Source organism: Mytilus californianus, unplaced genomic scaffold (genome assembly GCF_021869535.1).
Source record: "Mytilus californianus isolate M0D057914Y unplaced genomic scaffold, xbMytCali1.0.p SCAF_6, whole genome shotgun sequence".
NCBI classification, from domain to species: Eukaryota; Metazoa; Mollusca; class Bivalvia; order Mytilida; family Mytilidae; genus Mytilus; species Mytilus californianus.
Genome location: NW_026262712.1, coordinates 62,064,860 through 62,089,493, shown reverse-complemented (window position 1 = coordinate 62,089,493; position 24,634 = coordinate 62,064,860). Strand labels below are relative to the sequence as shown.

Sequence of the window (24,634 nt, the reverse complement as noted above, 5' to 3'; positions counted from 1 at the left end):
AATTTAGCTTAAGTCTTAACTGTATGCATGATAAATGACCAAAAAGGGCTGAATACCATATTGTAGCAGGCTTTAATTTGACACCAACATATTTTTTCATAAAAAAAAATGATGAATAAAGGCAACAGTAGTATACAGCTGTTCAATATTCATAATTCGATTCAGCAAAAACAAATCCGGGTAACAAACTAAAACCGAGGGAAACACATCAACTATAAGAGGAAAACAACGGAACAACAGAAACACAAAACTACAACAAAAGCAAACACCAACATACATAGAAACGGACTGTAGATAACAACTGCCATATTCCTGACTTGGTACAGGACATTTTTAGAAAAAATGGTGGGTTGAACCTGGTTTTGTGGTGGGTCTCATTTGGGTCTAAGCATGATGCGGGATTGGTCATTTTTTTGTAAGTGTGACACGTGAAAGTCAAGTTATTAAGCTTGAAAACTGGAAACGAAGTTTGGCGGGGAACGTGAAATTACAAGCGTTATCATTACAATGATAAGCGGGATACGGGAATCTGACAAAACAATAAGCGGGATCCGCGATCACTCCCCCCGATCCCCCCCCCCCCCAAATGAGACCCCCTTTATGGCTAGCCAAACCTCCCGGCTATATTGCAATGTTACAAATATCGCTAAAATGACAACACTACGTGACAGGAATACAGTACAAACAAAAGGACGAACACTCAGCACAGTGAAACACATAAATGAATAACATTACAACATGTAAACTGCAGAATAACAACGGACACCTCCCATGAATTTACGACAGCTCCCCAAAACAACACAAACGAAATATAAACTGCGCGTCACATGAATGGATCAACGTCACAAAAAGTGACGTATTTTTGTGACGTTTATATTATCACAGGTAAATTTCTAAAAATTAAATAGATTTGTTTTATTTATAGACACGCACAAGAATATTAATTAATATAATTATATTAAATTGTGATTGAGTTTGTAATAGTGTTATTATTTGTATTTTCTAACCATGTCGGTTTTTCTTCTAAATAAAAACTGTGTTTAAACACAATGATTCCTAACAACAAATGTGACCAATTTTCATTATGAATGGTTTAATTTCTAAAAAAAGAATTTGACATCCTTTTCAGGAATAAGAATAACACCACTAATGCATAGCCCTTGCTTTCTATGTTAAATTCTGCAAGTTCATAGATTCATACCTATTTTGTCTTAAGTTTGAATAAAGTTATAGTAATTTCATGCCAAAACGTTACTTTATCCTGACTTGTGATGAAACAATCAACATACCTTAATTGCATATTAGAGCGCACTGGTAACCGGATTTGAGTAGTGCAAAAACAGGTACTTCTGATCTGAGTATCAGGGCAAATATGCCCTCCTATCTTAATTTCATAATTTGTTTTTATTATTAAAAAAACTTTTAACAAGGGTTCCACAGTGATCCCAAGTCATTTAGCTTTGAATTAAAAAAACAATTACCCAAATATTTCACTTATTGACAAAGTTACAGCCATGCGTAGGAACTATTTTGTTTAGAATATGTACTACTTTCTTGTATGTTCTTTCTGACTGCGACGAATAAGTGGTTCTATACCTATAACAGCACCAAACTTGCTTTACTGACTTCTCCTTTACTTATTTGTTTTCTACGATCTATTTCAAGCAAAGAAAAACACAAAAAGCTTTTGTCCAAACACTATTTCAATGACTTCAAGCTCAAATTTGACTGGTAGTAACATTTGCGTTATTCAATGAATACTGCAAATGAATGATAATAGTGACCAACATGAGACTCTTCCCATTAATACCAGTTCTAATAAGTTAAAATCTACTCATATAACTATGTTCTTACCTACATGTATATGTCTTATTTTTATCAGATAGTGTTCATTGAACTTAAATATGGCAGTCCAAACATAGAATTTAATTGAGAATTGGTCCCCCCTTTTTTCTGCAAGTTTGAAAATGGGTATGTTATTAGAAAACATATTGATAGGTAATAACATGGACGAACAAGAGCAATCTATGTGTGTCCCAGCTAGTCAACCTACTAAACTGGTTTAATATTGCATTTCAAGTGCGATTTGAGAGTTCTTATATAAGTAAATATCAATTTTCTAAGTCATAAAAGGATACAATGAGGAACCCAATAAAACTTAAAAACCCACAAGATAATTTGATGAAAAAGGTAAAATAGCAAAAATACAGAACTCCAAGGAAAATTCAAAACGGAAAGTCCCTTATTAAATGGCAAAATCAAAGGCTTAAACACATCAAACGAATGGAAAACAACTGTCATATTCCTGACTTGGTACAGACATTTCCCTATGCAGAGCATGGTGGATTAAACCTGATTTTATAGATAGCTTAACCTCTCAATTGTATGACAGTCGCATAGAATTCCATATAGTGACAACAATGTGTGAGCAAAACGAAAAGACATTATAGGTAAAATTGTCAAAAATTGGGGTACAGCAGTCAACACTGTGTTATAATCTCAATCACTATAAAAACAAACAATCATCGAACAAAGAAAAACAAACTGGCGTACAGATACTCTACAGACAAAACATACAAGCAAAAACGTGAGACAAGAACACAGCACAATAACACAATGGTGGGATGTATAGATACCGAGCCACGCCAAAAGTATATTACCAAAAATGGACTAAACAGGAAAGGTTAAAAATATGCAAAGACAAAAAAAGAACACTATAACACGTAATTAAGATGATAAACAACGTCAAGACCATCATGTATTATTTGTGAAGTTGATACGGAATATTTATGAACAAGGTCTTGGTATCTTCCGATGAACTTTTTTTTAGAAAAAGGACGAGACGTTCTTTGACATAACCCTGGTTCATCAACTTTCTGCTCAGACACTGGTGACGTTTAATAAAGTCTGAGTAGCAGCTGCGAACTCTTGAATTCCGAATGAGTTGGGAAATGTATATTCCATATGCAGGTGAAGTTGATATAGTGCTGCTAAGGTGGGGGAAATTTATAATTTCAAAATTAAAATCGTCTCGTTTGCCCCTTCCGGAGCACCTGAGATCACCCCATCTTTTGGTGGGGTTCGTGTTGCTCAGTCTTTTGTTTTCTATGTTGTGTTATGTCATGAAAAAGCATTTAGTCGAGGTTAAAAAGAAATTGAAGTTTCAAATAATGTAATTCAGAAAATCGTAAATATAGTCCGATAATAATGCAGACTAAAATCATAATGCTAATTATTATACATAAGCTATGAATATCATAAATTTTCTTCACTAACATTTATTTACATTAATTTGATCTTTAATTTATCTTTGATTGTTTTTGCAAAAGGTAAAATCACAAAAATATTGAACTCCGAGGAAAATTCAAAACGGAAAGTCCCTAATCAAATGGCAAAATAAAATCAAATGGCAAAATCAGTACAAATGATGTGGTTTGATAAAGCATTTCTAACGAAATTTGTCGTAATGAGCATGATGCAGCGTTGTTTACTAATCAATGGAAAATACTATAAGCTTATTCATTCAAAGGAAATCTAATATGATATGAATTTTAACCTGCTTTGTACCTTCCGATTCGCTGAACCAGACCTTTTTTTTCTAATTCACAAGCGAACATGCTTAAGGAAGTCATTGCAACCTTCCAAAACCTTCCAAAACGTATATTGCAGTTCCTACCGATCACAGTTTCCCCTAATTCATAAACGGTGTGTGCTAAGCGAATAATTAGAATATCATAATTGAATATTTGGCATTCATTCCATACACCACATTTTGTTGACATTTTTTGTATAGCATATGAGAAGCAGACAACACTACACTTACCAAATAACCATGGAATTGAGTTTAAGTTAGATGGAACTTGCAAGACGGATATGTTCACATAACATTTATTACATACACCAAATATAGTTGAATTATTGCTTATTTTATCTATGATACGGACTCATACATAAACATATTACCGTGTTGACAGGTATATGAAAGTCGGTCAGAAATGTCCACTAAACATGGATGCCTATCATCAAATAAAGTTGTCGTTATACACATAAGTATAACATGTTTGTTAAAAAATTAAGCAGTTTTTAAGCTGCCTCTAAAATTTGAGAAAAGGTAAAATAAAACAGTGTATACATGAAAAACGGATTCTTTAAAACATAATACATCTATATACAAATTGCGAAGCTTCCGAATCTCCTACTTTTTGATATAGAAAGTTCCCCTCCATCGCCGCCAACACCGGATTATCATCCATAGACTTGCGTTCTGTGACGAAGAGACGGGACAAAAATGAAAGCGATTGTGGTGAATGCTGCTTTTGCGATAATGCATGTAAACCGAATGATCTATAGTACATGGCCTCTTAAACAATCAAAAAATTTTTTTACTTTAAAAAGGCTTTCGCATCAAACAGTACAATTGTGATTAAATAGAAAAAAAGTCCAAATGCACATATACAATATATTACGGCAGCATTAACTGTGTCACTCCATGCTTCAGGTTTGCCCAGTTTCTAATGCCAAAAAAGTTTGTTCTTGTACGGATTTAAGGCGTTAAATGAGATAAATGCCTTTAAAATACTCTTCATGGCGGTTCCAACACTCTTTGAATAAAACCATTGTCATTTGAGAATTGAAGTTCTAGTGGACCGTTAAACAAGGTTCATATACTGAAGTGTTTACAAAAAAAAGTAATGTCCCCGATCACATGCTTAAGTGTATGTATCGAAGATTGACATATTATCTATCAGAGTTGACGATTAAAAATGAGCAGTAACATTTTGATTTCTTTACGGAAAGTATATGTTTGAACTGATTATTAAATACATTAATACCAGGCAATAAACCAAGGTTTTTTTATATACGATACCATCAATAGCCATGGATGAAAAAATCTCTTAAACATTTATAAGTATGCAATTATCTTGAGTTTCACGGCTGATTTTGCTCGTAAGTTTCAATTATAATGGTGTTTGCCAAATCACTTCGGTGTTGTTCAACACAATAACTAGGCTGAGTTACATACATGTTGCTTTCCAGACATCAATAACAGTGTATATTCCTGCAAACAGAAGGAACTTATTTCTGTATATATATCCGAAACTTGACCTGAATCTAAAATCAAAATGCCAAATCTCTGAAGATAACTATATTTCGACATAACATTGTAAGATTTGCTTCAAACCGTGGTCAGCTGATCAATTACAATGCACTATAACTTGTGATTCATTGGATTAATGTCCAGCAGACAATATCAAATGTATATTCCGGAAAATACCACATTAAACATTCTGTCAAACATAAATGTTGGTAGAATTTGTAATGTGGCGGATCGATGGAAAGAGCTGGACAATCTGAACACTAATAGAATAAAGAAACAACATTATTTTGGTATTGAAAAGATAACATGCAGACCACCTGAATATTTTTTAAGGATTTGTTAGCACATATGAAAAGCGGTACTCTTACAAATGTGAAACCTGGTGTGATGTTCCCGATTTTTGAGGTGGCAACAGAAAGACGAATTTCTGGGAGAATATGAAGAATGCGCAAGTGACTTTACCTATAGAATTAAACTATGAATATCTGGTATGATTGTCAATGAGACGCCTATCAATAAAAGACCAAATGATGGAGATGTGCAAGTAAGCAATTTAATATCGTTTAGGAAGCTGTTAAAGGTCCCGACATACCAATCGAACGCAATTCCGACGCTTTTCTCTTTTCTTTTTGCCAGTTCCAGCAGTCGCTTCTTTTTTGCATATCAGTATTGTATCATTGTTTTACCACAATATTTATGACCTACCCTATTTAAATCAAGGACATTTTTCCTATAAATGCATACTTTTGTTTTACCTAATATAACTATGATAAGTTTTAAATTGCCTTGTTTCATATAATTTCGTGGACTAGTATATGCATTATATATCATGAACATCTCAAATTGAAATTTTGTATAAAAGTAATACTTTATATTAAAACTCAAAACAATAAGTAAGTTTACGATACAGGTAAAATGTCAATCGATTATATTTTGCTTGTTCAAAACCTGTTTTAAAACTTGTCTTGTGGATTTTCGCGTTACTGTTTTTGACTAAACACAAATGATTTTAGTAGGTGGATTTCGCACTTGAAGTAGCCATTAGTATCAAACTTTTAAGATTCAAGACGGAAACTGAGAACTACGATGCTGGCAAGTTGTAGGTGTGGCAAATACAGGTCTAAGTAGCCGTAGAATAATGGTCAATTTTGGTGTTAACAACACTATTATTATCAGGCTCATGCAGAAATACAGATACACTGGCTCAGTTGAAGACCGCGACTTGAGCAGGCAGTCCACGTAAAACTACTCCTGGAGAAAACAGAAATCTGTCCTGGCAAACAAGATTATTGAAACTTTTCTTTTCTTCTGATCAGCTTCGTAGATTTTTGGCCTATTGAGGGTGTAATAATTAGATAAACTTCCAACGCCATGGTGGAAAATGAGTATGACGAAATGACAAGCAACATTCTTAAAAACACAACTTGGAAAACTTAAGACTTTACGACACGAACATCAAAAAAGAAAGAGTAAGCATATTCTCCTTCACATGTGACGTTCGTCAAAAAACAATGATCCAACAAGAATATATTAAAAAAATTCAACATCATGGAAATCTATAAGTCTTGTCATTAATACTGCCTAATAACATATTAAGCAAACAAATGAAGAACTGTCTTGAAACTCGAGTTTAGTTTCAGAAACATTTAGATTAAGATTATATTACAATGTATTCATACACTTGTTTTTAAAAGAGAGGCAAAAGATACCAAAGGGACGTTCAAACTCATAAGTCGAAAATAAACTGACAACGCCATGGCTAAAAAATAAAAAGACCAACAGACAAACAGACAAACAATAAAAGTTCACAAAACACAACATACAAAACTAAAGACTGAGAACACGAACCCAAAAATAAACTGAGGGTAATCTCAGGTGCTCCGGAAGGGTAAGCAGATCCTGCTCCACATGTGACACCTGTCGTGTTGCTCATGTTAGTACAAACCCGGTAATAAGTCTAACTCGGTTGGTCACATTTTGGAAAAGGGGGGACGGTATTGTAGTTACAACATTAGGAACATATCCGCTATCTTCTATAAAACGGATGTTCCATAACGGTCAACCAAATCGTGATGGCGTCCGTAAAACTTGCGAAGGGATGATTTGAGCTTCACCACTTCGAACTCTTGGTTTAATAGCTTCCTTGTGAAAAAATAATAAATAATTTCATCTAGTTGTTGGTTAGCGGTTACATCTAGTAATGTTGAAAAATGTGTAAACTATTTCATAAACAGTTTCAAACAAGACAATAATCGTGGTGTTTATTCAATATTCTACACAAATCTAATTTGAGTATTGTACAACATTGTTTAGTAATCTCTATGACGTTTGTATATGTAATGCAGTGTAGAAGCGGAAATGATTGTTTAGAATAGCATTGTTCTATTTCAAAATCTACAATGTATATCAAGAAAATCGATCAATTATAACATAACAGGATTTTGTACAGCCTACTTTATAGTATTAGTTTGTATCATTGATGAAACCCGTGTAGTGTCCTATACCCGTGTAGTGTCCTTTAGTTGTTTTTATCATGACCGGGCTTTGTATAGCCTACTTTACAGTATCAGTTTTTATCATTGATGAAGCCCGTACAGTGGCCTAAAGTTGTTTAAAATCGTCATCCTTTGATCTCCAGTTTCATTGGCAATCATAACTCTTTTTTTGTTCATTGATTATTCAAATGATACAATGATATGAGAATAAAAATATAACAAAAATACTTTTTTTTTATAAAAAAAAAGTTCATGGGAAGATACCAAGATATTATTAATAAATATTCGTATCAACTTCACAAATAATACATGATGGTATTGAAGAAAAGATTCTAGGTATTAACGTAGTTTATCATCTTAATCACGTGTAATAGTGGTCTTTTATATGTCTTTGTATATTTTTAACCTTTACTGTTTAGTCCATTTTTTGTTATATACTTTTTGCGTGGCTCTGAATTTATACATCTCGCCATTATCTTATTGTGCTATGGTCAATTTTTGTATTCTGGTCTTTCATATTTGCTTATGTGCTTTGTCTATATAGTGTCTATATGCAGCTTTGTTTCTCTTTGTTGACATAGTTGTATGTTTTTATAGTTATTACGATAATAACACAATGTTGACAGATGTACCACAGTTTTTGTCATTTTTACCTATTATGTCGGTTTGTTTTGCTTACACATTGTTGTCAATATAATGAAATTATATGCGACAATTATACAAGTGAGTGGTTCGGCTAGCTATAAAACCAGTCTTAATCAACCATTATTGACAGAAGGAAAAGTCAGGAATATGACAGTTGTTTTCCATTCGTTTGATGTGTTTGAGCTTTTTGGGATTGCCATTTGATAAGGAACTTTCCGTTTAGAATTTTCCGTGGAGTTCGTATTTTTTGCTATTTTACTTTTTTCAATATTATAGTATAAAAAAAAACTCTTGGGATTTCAATTTAAGGATAGATTATATTAAGAGCAATTTGCAAATTTGACAAACTCTGTCGGAGACTCTATCATTTTATATAAAACTTAGTATCATATGATATTTGTTGATACATTTGTTCTAATAATGTAACGCTGCTTCAAATACGACCAACGTATACGTAGTGTGATGGATTCTAGCAGTAAGGGTCTATGATCAATTGTTACTTTAATTATTAGTAAAGTTCATAAATTCGGTTACAATAAAATATATTAAGATTATAACTGTCTCGGTCAATGTTGACTAGTTGTAAAGCCTCTTTATCTATCAAACTCAATTCCATTTAGTGTAATACAACTCACAAATCTTCGTGACAAATAAGACGCTTTAATTTGCATATACGCTCTTGAGTTTTCCTCTTCTCCCATTCCCTCCTCAATGTGATCAATCAATTTTGAAGAGGTATAAATGTATGCCCATGTGGTAACTGATTTTCACTTGTGTTCACAGTTTTTTTTTTAATTCCTATTTAACATTATGTATAAGTAAGGATCTAAATACACTGTTGATTTTTTGGGGTTAGAATTTGCAAGCAGTCAATGTTTCGGTAAAACTCGGGTTAAATAATAATTCGGCTTGATAGTCAGGTTATAAAAAAAAGAACAGACGAGTTTAATAATCGCTTCTATATTTAATGTATAATTGTAGATACATATTTCATGGCACAGGAAGGTTAATGGATATATTAAATTAAATATGAAGTGATTTTAATTAAAATGATATTCATTTTTTTTATATTAAAATAAGACGTTTTAATTTACAATTATATTCTGATTTCATATCATTTAATATTATACAAAATCTCTACCCAGGTGCCACTCAAATGAGCAATCTTGGACAGCAGTCAATATGTACCTGTAGTTTGCCGTAAAACCTGTTCTTATAGAAAAGTTTTGTAGTATATTTCCGTTTAAATGGAAGTAATACACTCGGTTTACTAAACATAGAAACAAACATTGAAAGAACATCAACAATATATATATATATATATATGATGACTAATCAATGCATTTTGACAGCTAAGATAAAATATATTGCAGTATAATAGAAATTGAACATGATCAATGTATAAATGGACTTTCGTTTTATTCCAAGTCTGAAGTAAAATGAATTTACAGTAAATTATATGGGCTTGTTTATACAAACTAAGTTTTATTACAGTAATTATAATATGTATGCAATATACAGAATGTATTTTTCTGCTTACGATTATTAGATATCACATACTGTTTAAAAATTTTAAACAAATTTATTGTTTTCAAAGCATGCATACATAGTAATAATTACTTATATGCAGTTACTGATTGTGAATATATTCTGATAAAAGTCTAATGGTGCATGAATTCACATATATATGATAACAGAGTGACACAAAAATGATCACCCCATCGAAAATTAAACTCTTTCCAAATCACCATGCATAACTGATCCTGTGGTCTATTTGGTTGTCCAGATTCCATGTCACAAAATGACATCGTTTGGTTGGGTTGACTTACCCATTCCATGTCAAAATCCTTATGAAAATTAAAACCTCCTATCCAGTATCCCTCGACTGAAAAAAAATATTTGCATCATATTTTATAAATTCATCTTTTACATCACAAAAGTAATCAAACTAAAATAAATAAGAAACAATATGTTGATTTATATCATTATCAAATAAGCGTTGAATCGAATTTTGTCTGAATCAACAAGAAAATTTCGTGTTGCAACTTATTCTTTGTCTGCCTTCAAAAACAAGTCATGAAAGTAATGATAGGAATGATAGTGCTCTGCTATAATGAACACTTTTGAATGAGTAATGCCGTAATAATTGTCGCACTGAATGAAGTATTATATACGACATTGTCAATTTACAAACAAATGTTGAAAAAAACAGAATACCCGATATAAATTGTTTAATCCGTTGAGAAGCACACACCAATGTTAGAGTGGTTGGATGCATATAGGAGCGTTGAAACATACAAAGGAGCAAAATACATACACAAATCCGAAAACGAAGGCGGGAAAACTATTCTTGTGAAATTGACATTTTTGTTTGATTAAAGACATGCCTTATAAAAGTATGACATCAAAGTAATTAACTTTTTTCGAATGATAACAAAGAAGATGATCTGGTTGCTTAGGTAAAATCGAGATGGCTTAAGCCATTTTTCATTCATTGAATAAAATTGTGCAATTCCAGATCCTGCATTATAAGCAAATGGGATTAAAAAAGAATCAACTTCATAACAGAAAAGAAATAATAAGGTTTATTCATACAAGACACAAAATCGGTCGCTCTTTCTGACATGTCACTAAGTGGACAAATTATTGACCTCCAAAATTATCGACCCTTTTTCCATAGATATTTCCATATTCAAATCATATGAAAAAAATTTATATAAACTTCTGTTATGATTGTCCTTTAAAATGAAGTAAAATGTAATACTATTGATTTATCATTGATACATGTATGGTCATAATTATAAATTAACTGTTTACAAAACTTGAAATTTCCGATACTAAGGATTTTCTACCCAAGAAATAGATTGCTTGTGCTTTATTTTGCAATATATTTCGGAATTTGGGATCTATTCTCTACAACATCGTACTTTATTTTGCCGTTTGAATTTTTTTTATTGTAGACAAAACGTGCGTCAAGCGTTCAAAATTTTAATCTATGATGAGTTTATTATTATCATTTATTTTGCGTTACTATTTATCCATTACAATCCTAAAAAATAATAATTATAGAATGAATAATCGAAGAATTTAAATAGAGAAAAATATTTAACGAGTGACCGAACAACACATTAGTTCACGAATGCGCGTAGCGCATGAGTTAATTATTAGTGTTGTTCGGTCACGAGTTGAATATTTTTCGATATTTGAATTCTTTGATTAGTTATTCTTTTAATTACATTGGCAAATCAAATGGCTTTTTTATGAAATTAAAGTAGAAAATGTAAGGCATTATATCTTTTTCTACGCATTCATAATTTGATTTGAGCGAAGGTTGTCGACGTCTTGACAACGCCTATTGTTGTATGACGTCAGAGGAGTGAAATAACCACGTTTATTTCACATGTGAAATTATCGGTTTTTATTTTACTGGGAAATCAATGTAATTCATTGCAACCAATATAACAGATACAAATATAATCTTGAGTCATACACACTGTAGTATTTAGAACAGAGGGACGAAAGATACCAGAGGGACAGTCAAACTCATAGATCGAAAAAAAAACTGATAACGCTATTGCCAAATTTAAAATGACAAACAGACAAATAATAGTACAGATGACACAACATAGAAAACTAAATACTAAGCAACACGAACCCCACCAAAAACTGGGGGTGATCTAAGGTGCTCCGGAAGGGCAAGCAGATCCTGCTCGACATGTGGCACCCATCGTGTTGCTTATGTTATTACAAATCCGGTAAATAGTCTAATTCGGTAGGTCACATTCGTGAAAAAGGAAGGGTATTGTAGTTACGACATAAGGAACATATCCGATATCATCTGTGAAACGGTTATTCCATAACGGTCAACTAACTCGTGATGGAGTCCGTAAAATTTACGAAGGGATGATTTCAGCTTCACCATTTGGAACTCTTGGTTTTATAGCTTCCTTGTGAGCAGCAATCCTCTATCAAGGAAATCATGATAGGAAATACAAGCCCGGGAATATCGTATCAATTGGGAGATATATACTCCGTATGCAGGCGCTGCTGGAATGTTGCTACATAGAAATGGAAAGTTTACAATTGGGAAGATGAAATAATCTCTTTTGTCGTAAAGTTTTGTTTTCAACCGACCCTCATTGTCAATTTCTGGATGTAAGTCAAGATATGAGGCAGACTTAACTGTATCTGTAGTATCCTTTATCTCTAGTTCGATGGAATAGATTCGTTCAACATTGTCACCAAATTTTGTATTATTTAGCGAGAGAACATCATCTATATAATGGAACGTAAAGTTAAAGGATATTGCTAACTTCTTATCTTTCTTCCTAAGAAGTTCCTGTATGAAGTCAGCCTCATAATAATAAAGAAACAAGTCGGCAAGAAGAGGGACACAATTGGTTCCCATTGGAATTCCGACAGTCTGTTGTAAAACACGTCCTCCAAACGAAACAAATATGTTGTCAATCAAGAAATCAAGCATCTTGATAATGTCAGTTTCAGAGAATAATTTGTTTGAATCAGAGTGATTCTTTACAAAGTAGGATGTATCCCTCCCGAGGACAAGATACTTGTATCTACGTTCGCCATTCTTTTTAATGAAACAAAGTAATACCAACTCTTTCAATTTGTCTTTTAGTTTGGAATGGGAAATACTTGTGTAAAGTGTATGAAAGTCAAATGTTTTAATACTATTGCAAGATGAGAGAGTCTATGATTGTATGTACTCTAAACGATCCTTGTTTTAGTATCCACATCTGATTCACGCCACCTCTAGAATAGGCAGTTTCACTATAACTTTGGAGCCCGGCTTTGATTGCTTATAAAATAGATGTTAATAATTTAGAAAGGGGTTTTGTGGAGCACTTAGAAGACCCAGCAATATACCGTTGTTTGTAAGGACACTTATGTAGTTTAGGTATCCAATACAGTGATGGAAGATCCAGTTCTTCGTCTTTGGTTGAAATTCCAAAGGAACATAGAACAGACCTATGATTATCCAGGATTTCCTCTTTGGTAAGTGTCGTGAGGGTATATGTTGAGTTTCCAAGTGAATTGTCAATACCTAATTCATTTATCAAGCAGTTTATGTAATGATATTTACACACAAAAACGATGTTGTTATGGGCTTTATCTGCGGGGACAACAACATATTTGTCATGGAGGTAGTGTTTTGCAACATTTGGGTCTTTAAAAATTGTCGTAGCGTGGGTATTGATAGGCCCATTTAGTTTCTTAATTCGGATTTGTATCAACGACCTCACAGCCTTAATCCATTCGGAAAGAGTATCTACGTCTTCTCTCTAGCGTTTAGCCCATTGCCTGGCATAATCCTCGACTGAATCCATCAGTATTTTGAAGTTGTATTTCCAATTGATGGATTTAGGCTCACGATATTTCGGACCTTTGGATAACAAATTTCGCAGGGAAGTGTTTTTGACAATGTTGAGGTCTCCGGTAATAACGTGGCCAGCCGGATTATATGTGAATTGGGAACTAGCACAGGTGCAATCAGGAGGTTTAGACTTGAAGTCGTCATAGTTGAGGTCCTGCAAAACGTGTTTGTAATTGAAAATGTTAGTTGCAATTGGTCTGGTATAGGTATAAAAAACTATTGGTACAGACTGATCTTTAAAATAAGGAGGTATTTTCGACTTAACTAATTTATGATGAAGGATATTGAAGTTGACACCATCGAGACCTTTGTTGGCAAAGGAAAGTTTAAAAAAAGATCTTTTCTCTTTTTCATCTTTTCCAATGCAAACTGGTTTGAAAAGTCTGTGACTTGCAATATCCGAAATGATAGCTGTAAGTTTGTATTGGTTTGAATGAGGGTTTGTAACAGTGGTTTCCAAACATAAACTGAACAGAGAATGAAGTTTTGAAAGGGGTAGTGAATACAGTTTCGTGCGAATGTGATGAATACTTAACGGCTTTTGTATAAATGGCAGCAAGTCATTAATAGAGACATCATGCAAAGTAGGTGATGTATAATAACGATGACCATGACTGCGTCTACGAAGTATCATGGATCCTACTAAAATGTATTGCTACAAAGGATTTTACCGGATCTTGATATCAAAATCTCAACAAATAGATATCTCTACTAATAGATATTAGAAATCAGATATTTACTGGCGAAATCCTTGTTATACTTAGTTTTTTAGAAATTAGAATACCAACTCGTAGTATGCTAATTTTGTGTCCTTCTTAATTCTCATCTTTATTCATGTTATTATAACATATATGCGTAATCACTGCACAATTGTCGAAAGATTCAAAAGACGATATATACTATTCAAAAAATAAGACAGAAGATACCGAGAAGACAATAAGTTAGCACATATGGAAGAAAAAAACAGAGAGCACCATGCTAAAAAAGAAGCGAAACCACAAACATCAGTCTACAAAACACTTGACAGAAAAGAAAAACGAAAATACGGACGTAACAAAACAAACGGAGTGATCTGAAGTGATCACTCTTTTCTACTGGCAACCACCGTGGCAGGTTATCAGCCGGTGTAAATTGTTCTAATTTCTAATTTGTAAAAATTTAACTCAACTACTAGTGACGGTTTAAAAAAACTTAAGGTTATTGCATGAAAAATGTCATAACGGGAAGTTGATAAAGTACATGTTACTTAATAAACACATTCAATCATTAGAATAAAGTAAAAATAGAACTTAGGGAAAAGGACTAGTATTCTTACACACATCTTGTAATTTGTTGTTATTACCAGGTCAATGTCCAGTCAGGAACCGAGTAATTGTTTTTTTTTTTTTTTTTTTTTTTTGTTGTTGCTATTTTCAATGTATTTGTAATTTGGGATATACATTGTTGATAGGAGATATTTATAAGTCGCTATAACATTTATTCAGATCACTTTAAATATTTAAACTGAGAGTCAATTAAAAGTTAACTTCAGATTCCTTGTTTGTGTCATTAGCTGTGTGACTGTTACATATATTTACTATGATTCAATTTGTTGTCACTTTCTTATACGTGTGAGTCCGGTGGTTCATTTTGTGCCGAGTTGTTGTCTGTTTATTTCGTTTGTGGTTTGAATGTTGTTTTTTCGGTACATTTCACATATGTCTTATTTGTCAGTATAGTCAAGTTACTCGTAGTTCGTCTACATGGTTTTTGTTTTATGTTGTTTGTTTTCATGTATGTTTACTGTTTGGTCTTACATGATCTTGCCTTATATAACAGTAATTTTATTTTTATTTTCTATATGCATGTTAATGTTAAGATAAAAAAATCAGCAACTTCATTTATATGATTTTAAGTTTAAAGCAACTTCTTTATATTCAGAAATTATTGCGAAGTTTTTATAAACGCGAGTAATGCGACTTTGTGAATACGGCAATAATAAGACCTTGCATTCTGATATCTTATACATATATCTGTATGCAGATTTTCCTGAAATCGCAGTAATAAATCTCGCAATTTTGTTCACTTTTCAAAAATCACAATAATAGATGCACGTAATAATTTCTGAATTTACAGTATTTTGATTTAGAAGAAAGACCGACATGGTTAGAAAATACAAATAATAACACCATTTTAAACCCAATTTCATTTTAATATTCTTGTCATGGATAGAAAATACATAAAATAACACCATTACAAACTCAATCCCAATTTAATATTATGTACGTGTCTATGAATAAAACAATTTAATTTGTTTTTTAGAAATTTACCTGTGATAATATAAACGTCACAAAAAATACGTCACTTTTTGTGACGTTGATCCATTCATGAGACAGGCAGTTTATATTTCGTTTGTGGTGTCCTGGTGTGCTGTCGTAAATTCATGGGAGGTGTCCGTTGTGATTCTGCTCTTTACATGTTGTAATGTACTAATATATTATTTATTTATGTATTTCTCTGTGCTGAGTGTTCTTGCGTTTGTTTGAACTGTATTCCTGTCACGTAGTGCAGTCATTTTAGCGGTATTTTTAACATTGCCATATAAGCGGGAGGTTTTGCTACCCATAAAACTAGGTTCAACCAACCATTTTTTCTTAAAATGTCCTGTATATATGTATAAAATATATATAAAATATGGCAGTTGTGATCACAGTCCGTTTCTATGTATGTTGGCGTTTGCTTTTGTTGTAGTTCAGTGTTTCTGTTGTTCCGTTGTTTTCCTCTTATAGTTGATGTTTTTCCCTCGGTTTTAGTTTGTTACCCGGATTTGCTTTTGCTTAATCGAATTATGAATATTAAACAGCGGTATACTAACATGTCTGTAGTTGTGAAACATAATAACGTTGTTACAAGTATCAAAGTATCTAATGCTTGGAGTTGTAGCTTAATTTTAATAGACTTAATATGTAATATATGTAATATGTTTTGAAATTAAGATTCTTATTATAACAGAACAATGCATTCCTGAAAGCTGACTTTAAAGCTCAGCATAAGTAAACAATGAACAGATCCACCTTGATAAGAGAAATATTATATGTACAGGTATATCAAATGTTATAATAAACTCAAAAACGTCAGGACTAGATCAGTACTCATTACTCACAATTTAAAAGCAATTTACTATTTAGTCTGGAATTTCGTTACAACAAATCACTTGACACATTTATTTCATAAATACAAAGATTTGGAAGTTTGGTTGTACCTGTAGGCAACAGATATAATTACCTACAAGCTAGATATCACATCCATATTTTACGACGATTTGTATACAAAGTTCATGAATTTATATACGACCCATGTACAACTACTGATACTTTGAACATGTATTCATTCTGAAAGGTTAGCAACTGTATACTGTATACAGAACTTTGGATATTGTGTTTATCATGTTTATTAGTACTAAATACTCCTTACGGATACCCATGCTTATTATTTGTTACACAAGACGCGCGTTTCGTCTGTATAAGACTCATTAGTGGCGCTTCAACTAAACATTGATTTTATTTTCAATAAATTAAATGAAAAATAAGTTTGTATATCTATAATGGACATGTTTGATGCCTTTTGCTACTTATGGCTTGGTTTTGCACAATGACATATTTTTGGTAAACTGTTTATATCGTCTTTATAATTCATATGTTGGATGTATACTGATTGATAATTATGTCTTGGAAACCATCGTTTATGTATTAGTAACAGTTGGCTCTGAACAAGTGTTTAGTAACTGCGAATACTCATATATCGGTGCAATGTCTTTTAAGGTTTTTTTTTATTTATTTTTGATATGAGGAGGTTTTGTGCTAATCTGATGAGTCTAGTTATTTCAAACTGATATTCACAGTCGTCGGTCTTAAAGTGTGCTGTTACACCACTATCCAAAAAAGTAAAACAAAAATACCGAATTCCAAGGCAATTCAAAAAGAGGAAGTCTATAAAAACTGACAAAATCAAAAGTTATCCATCGACGACACATGTAAAAAACCACTGCCATATTCCTGACTTGGTACCTGCGTTTTCCGAAGAATAATACATATATCCATAGTAAGGGGAAGGTTGGATGATCATACACATTTTCAAAACTTTGAGTTAATGTACCAAATCAAAAGTCCGTATTATATTTGCTGTTTGTCATTTTTTTTTTTTCATTGTTTTATGTACAACTTTTTTGCAAGGTCTAACCACATCTCCTTTTATATACTTAATCAGAAAACAGTCAGTGGTAGTCATTATCATATTTTGATATTTTTGACATTTGAAATTTAACATGTTTAAAGCCTCTGAAATGCTTATAATTTGACTTACGGTAAATACGATTTTGTGATGGATTAAATACTATATGTTGATCTCTAGAATTTAATTATTTTTTATAGAGATGGTGTCTCATTGACTTTAAACCATATAGCTCTTTTTACTTATAATTAAACTTCTCGAAGATACCAGACCATTACTACAGTACGACAGACGCGCGTTTCGTCTACAAAAGACTAATCTGTGACGATAAAATCAAAAGTAAAATGCCAAATAAAGTACCAAGTTGAAGAGCATCGAGGACAGACTATTCATTTGACAGTATTTTACCTCCGGTATTTCTAGTCCTCACTTCTTCTTTAATGAACTCATTCTCCTCCAACGTTTCCAATTCCGCAAGCTTACCTCCCAAGCGTTCAAAATTTTCCTAAAACCATTTTAGAACAAAGCTTAAAATAAATTGCATTTAAAAAGTAAATCACGTTAACCATATATCCTGCTTTTTACTAAACTCATTCTATTTCACTGCAAGTAGAGCGATGATATATTATGAATTTGGCCTACAGATAAACAGGCGGGATATCTGCAAAGGCGCATCGGACGCACAAAATCTATCAGTGGTTATTTTCATGTTCAACTGCCCTGTGGTTTTGATCAGGATCTACATAAAGACATTTACAAATGAAGATGCTATTTCCTGTTTTTGCCCCATACACGTTACATATACACGTCAATTTGTGTACAAGTTGAGTAACATACTGGTGTATGCTACAGATATTCCTAGCATCTATCAAACAGTTTCAACAGATCTGCTGTCGGAGTCGTTAGAAATACAGTATATAGGTTAGTTTTGAACAGAAACCATTAACTTTCATAATGAGTGTTAATTGTTTGCTAATGCTGACAAAGTCAAAGTAAAAGGAAATACTTGATAAACCTATATAAATTGGACAGTATTCTAAAGATGATCATAAATTTATTAGGAAAAAGCACATCATGTTAAAAAAAACATTGAGGAAATCCAATAACTCCATAAGGAGTGAGTCAATTTGCGTCGTCAGGGTAAGTGTCTCTTTGCATGCAAGCATCACCCACTTTTCATCACCACATAATGTATCGGTCAACGAAGTATATTCGTGATAGTGACCGTATAAATAATTTTGTGTTGATTTCAGTTGTTCTTCCTCATAACTCCTTTGAAGCAGCTTTTGTGTCAGGAGCACAGCACTGTAAATGAAGTCCGTATAGTTTGAACATGCACGAGAGTAACTTTTAATTGAGATATGGTAACGTCATATGATAGGTCAGAGGGTATGTAACTGCTGAGAAATTTAAAGTTGAAATCATCACGTTTGTCATAAATTCTAGTTTGAAGTCGACCTTCTGTGACATATAAAACCCGTAAACCTTTGGCAAGGGGACAACCCTCGCAAATCCTTTACAACATGAAGCAAAGTGCAAACCGATCAAACAGTTACACAATTTCATTTAAACATTTTTGTAATATGGAGAAAAATTTAAGAATAAAACAAAACCAACAGGCACCAAACGTGTGCCTTAGATTTTCGGGAAATGACATAATTACACTATCATACAAAATGTGTGTTTTAACACCCATTTGTGCTGATTGATAAGTTGAAGAATATGACAGAATCATTGTTATATAGTACGTGGGATCCATATTTCAATTCAATAGAAAAACAGGAAAGTCAATTAATTCTTTCGTTATCATTCAATGAAAGTTATTTATTACATTTCTTTAATAATACCCTTGCAATATTTTGTCACGTTTTTATGTTAAAAGAGAGTAACTAATCTAAAAGTTAAAGTATAATTCAACCAAGTCAACTTCCAATAGCAGAACGTTTATACTTCAGGAAAATATTCAACGACGTGGTTAAGACATTTTCAAAAAAAAAAAAATTGCCGGTTAAACCTGGTTTTATATCTAGATAAACCTCCCGCAGAAAAGCAGCTCAATAGCTCATATTCATGAAGTTTGATTTTTATTTTTCATTGATAACACAGGAATAAAGTATATGTCATTGAGGACATGTCATAGTATTTTTTTTGCAAAGATAATTAAATGTGGATATCCATTTGAATTTTAAACATATATTCTGTCAATTCTGTATTGTCAATAACATGTCAATATTCAAACTGAGAAAATTTTAAACTTACCTTTGCTTTGTCCCATCCTATATGCTCCTCAAAAATAGAATACGAGGAATTACCAAAGTTAATGCATCCTGTATATGTGATTGGAACTAAAAATACATATTAAAGATAGTTAGAATTAATTGTTAAATATTGTGTGGTTTATGATAAGTCATGCATTTTCATCATTTCTTCAAACCTTGTTTATTAGGTTTCGGTTTAAAGCTCACCAACAAAATCACTTTTCTCCATTTTGTTCTTTTTTTTGTTCTTTTTTTTTTTTTTTTTTAAATATGTATATGTAAAAACGCTAATCCTTTCATAAATCGTCATTGATTTTACTCATGGATATGTCATGCTAAACGATGAGATGCTGATAACCAAGTCATTACCGTAACAAAAAAAAAGAAAATATCATTAATATACGATACATATATAATGTTATTCTGTGTACTTAAAAAGGATTTTAGGCGAAATTTTATTGCGCTAACTTTTCACACACGAATGTTATACAGGAAACTGAATAAAGATTTGAAAAACAAATACTCAATAAATATATATGTAAAGTGTCACCAGCATATCTTTTGTATGAAACGATTCCAATTTTCACTAGAGCATTTGTTATCCTTTTGCATTCATGTTGCAACGCTTGACTGCTAGTCCAAGGGTTGAAGTGACGATTTCCGATGGCTTGCTTGTTTATCAACTTCGTCCAAAAGATGGCATATTGGTCTAAAACCTTGCGACTTTGAGTGCTTTGGCAATTTATTATTGTTGTTCTGAGAGTGGGAATCTCTTGTTATCCTTCCTTTCTGTTCTTTTGAAATATATCCCACTGTAAATATCTGACTTCATATATCGTCTCTATAACGTTGATTTGTTAAGTTTCTTTTGACCCGCATTAGGTTTCTTCGGCAATTGTCAACTTATTTCACTTCTAGCGCCAAATCAGTCAACTTCCTGTACACAGACAGAAACAAAACACTCATTTCGTCAACTGTTTACGTGGGATCGTCTATCAAATCGCTGAATAAACAACTTGAACCATCACTGAACTGGGCCCTCAATGTATAGCACCAACAGAACGATGCTCGTCCTTGTTTAAAACCTTTACCAATGTAAGTTTTTATTGATCAAATTACGCGTTCCATAACCCTGTAACGAACTGTTTAGATGGAAGTTTTCTGCAAACGTTAAATGCCAGCAGTGATTGAAGTGAATGTTCGGATGACGTACAGTTGGGTCAGACCAAGCATAACATAATGTAAAACGCATGTTAATGCCGCGTGCACATATTTCATTTGTTAAGTTCAATTTTCGCGTTTACTAGTAAACTCGTGTTTACTGTAATTACGTTAACTCGATCAAAATGGAAATTTCTAATATCTACTCGAGTAAACGCGCGTTTACTCTTTGTCCGTTTAGTCAGTAGTTAACTGTCGTTTACTACCGATTTTACATCTTTACCTGTGAGTGCACTTATAAAACTCGTGTTTACTCTTCCTGTTAACTATTTGTGAAAATTATAAATACACTTGTTTTTCTTGTTAGAATGCTTTTAATTTTCAAAGTTTGAAAATAAAACCATAACAATTTTTTAAAGTGTGTTTTATCCATTTTAATGAACTATGTTAGTCTTCATTTTAATAACATATAACATTTTCATTTTCTTTATTTTCATTGGCGTTTTCATATGTTGCAAATGATAAGTAAATAAAGTATTGCTAAAAAGTTATTTTCAGAAATCATTGAATATTTATATACTGCAAAACTTCAAAAAAACGAAAGTTTTATATGTTGTCAACAAAATTCATGACGGCAGATTAAACTGGGAATGGGTCCAAGACTTAGAATACAACAGACGACTTAAAAATTATCTATGAAATTTTGTTTTCAGACAATACCATCATTTCAAAATATTTGCCGTAGTTCGTGGTTTACTGCATGCTAAAATGATTTTGTTGATCGACCTATATATACGATGTATAATGTCAATTTTATTAAACTTTTTCATCCATTCAGACCACAGATATGACTTTTTATACAAAACAAATCCATCGAAATAATTCCTTCTCTTTCATGTCAAACAATCCACCCTAAGATATAAAAAGAGATTTTATCAGGCTAGTACAAGCTTTTCGTATATAAAGAATGGTTGGAGCACCTGGATATACCGATCTTTGGCCAGAGTATTGGGGCGTGGTCTTCGACGCCTATGACGATCTTGAACTGATTCAATTTGATTTAATCTTTGTCAAGAAGTCAAAATCTGCTATAGTGAACGATGAATTGTAACCTTCATTTTAAAGTCTGAATAAGAAAAAAAGTGATGGAACTGTTCGTACCAACATTTTGTATTTTAGAAACTTCGTTGATATCGCAATGCTAATTACTAGTATTTGATTATGTGATGTTCATTTATTGATTGTCAAATGATTCGGGAAAATGCACTTCTTTTTTGCAGAGTATAAATTTGCTGTCAAAAAACATATATAGCTTAAGCTTTCAGCGAGTACGAATAATTTTTTTTTTATTTTCCGACATTGCACAGAAGTACTTAGTTTCATGATATATCACTGTCGCTAGCTTTTGTAGGAATTTCGTGGACGGGGTATGTTTTCTTAGACGGGGATCGCAGAGTGAACCTTTCCTGTACACATTGGTAAGACTGTAACTATATGTCCAAGCCACAGTTTGAATCTTGTTTGTATTCTGAGCTGCCTTTATCCGACTCAAATAAGATAATCCGATAAACTGTGTGTAATATGAACATTTAAACCTGAAAGGACACCGGCTTACAATTAATCCTAATTTTTGTTGAAATAAATGAGACTCGAATTATGTTTAATTGACTCGCATTTTGTGTTCGAACGCAAAGTGAAGTTAACTTTCTATCTTGAGACTGTAAATACGGCATATGTACAGAGACACGATACATTTGCTATTCTGACGAAGCAACCACAGTGGATGTTTTTAAAAACCGTCTCCCATTTAGCATCGAGGAAATGATTGAGAGAGTTCAAGTAAAAGTTCTTGATCCTCAACAAGTAATACGCAAGCTGTCGTAGTATTGATACTGTTTATAATTAAGGCGAATTTATAATTAATTTTTTTTACTGGAATACTCAAATTGGAGTTAATTCTAAAGTTTGAACCGGGACAATTGATTCAAGATAAATATTCCGGGCTTGACCCAGTGCAGATTTCAAAGTGTAGAGACGGTAAGTGATAAAACATGATCATGGGCTAATGTAGAAGCAGAATACCATGGCCAGAAGACAACAACAATATTGAGCAGATCTATAAGTATGCATGTATTTTACAGTAGAATTGTGCAATACAGTGTCCCTATATCTTAAATGTATAATTGAAAATAAAGATATGTTCAATAATTATCAGTTCACATGTTTATGATTGGCGGTTTCCGTAAAACAAAACAACAACCCAAATAACATGTTATGTTTTGTACCTATTCCATAAAATCAGTTAAAAATACGGATATTGTGTTATTAAATTTTGCTGTTACCAAATTTAGGAAATATTTTAAATTAAGGAATATGTATCTCCTTCATGCAAAGCTTAGATTTCTCGCTCGATTTTGCCTCTTTTTTTGTCCTTTTTGGTTTAACAGTATTCTTTGGTATTTTTTTTTTTTTTTTCAAATGTTTTGGCATCGATTATCACTGGAGAGTCTTATTACTTTTCTGTGACCCTATTTGTCAATAAATATTGGGAATGGGAAAACTGGTTAACTAATTTAAGTCATCAATTTATATTAAGTTTATAAAAATGATATAGCAAGAACATTGATAAAGCTGCTTACGCTCTCATCCCTTATGAAAAAACCATTTATTGAAAAGAGTCCAATACCAGCATATCAACGCAAAATACATATCACTTTTACTTACGATAAGAGTTTCGTTGAATAGACCGCCATCCTTCTAGGGTTTTGGTTTCAACACAACATCTCCCAGACGAATCAATACGACATGTTGATGTTCCTTTGGAAAAGCTCGCCATACAGCAGTGATGATCTGATAAGCATATATGTGCACATGAAATCATCGACTTCGAGTAAACATCAGTGGTGTTTTCGGTCGGTAGAACTCTAGTGCTGCCTTTAGTTTTAAACGTTTCCGTACTTACGTCTTTTTCATTTGCGTTTACTACGTTGAACATACGTATTGTAAGAAAAAACAAAACTGCACAATAAGGAAAACAGCAAATTCTCATAATCATTCAAGTATATGTTTCAGAATTACTATTATGAAGTTTGACAAACTAATGTCGACTTTAAAATAAGATTTTCTAAAATGCTAGATTTTGTTAAATAAGTGTTCCTAATATAGATTGGTTGCCAAATACAACTACATTGTTATATAACATTAAATGAGATACCACAGTACAGATTCATTTATCAGTCGATTCAATTTAAACGAAAATATCATAAACCAACATTTAAAACACGGAATTTTGTCGTACAAACAAATGCTGATGTCAATATCAGAACAACTATAAGGAAGTCAAACCTACTTTTCGTCTAAATTTGAAGTAGTT

The 24,634-nt window shown here is 32.5% G+C and overlaps 1 protein-coding gene across 1 annotated transcript; it reads right to left on the bottom strand.

Moving 5' to 3' along the window:
• Positions 1–9,656: 9,656 nt before the first annotated feature.
• On the bottom strand, positions 9,657–24,242 carry LOC127706566 (perlucin-like protein). The gene is made up of 5 exons (XM_052211222.1): positions 23,986–24,242; positions 20,102–20,187; positions 18,251–18,347; positions 9,956–10,123; positions 9,657–9,667 (listed from the first exon to the last, which is right to left on the bottom strand). Exons 1-5 carry the CDS (start codon positions 24,140–24,142, stop codon positions 9,657–9,659), a joined length of 519 nt encoding a protein of 172 aa, XP_052067182.1. The 5' UTR covers positions 24,143–24,242.
• Between the last annotated feature and the right edge of the window lie 392 nt (positions 24,243–24,634).

Bases quoted from the DNA above. Each gene is read 5' to 3' on its own strand.
- LOC127706566 (XM_052211222.1), bottom strand. From the start codon at position 24,142: ATGATTTCATGTGCACATATATGCTTATCAGATCATCACTGCTGTATG. The intron at 20,188-23,985 runs GTAAGTAAAAGT...ATGTATTTTTAG, and splicing joins TATTCAACGAAACTCTTATC to TTCCAATCACATATACAGGA. The intron at 18,348-20,101 runs GTAAGTTTAAAA...AAATGGTTTTAG, and splicing joins TAGGATGGGACAAAGCAAAG to GAAAATTTTGAACGCTTGGG.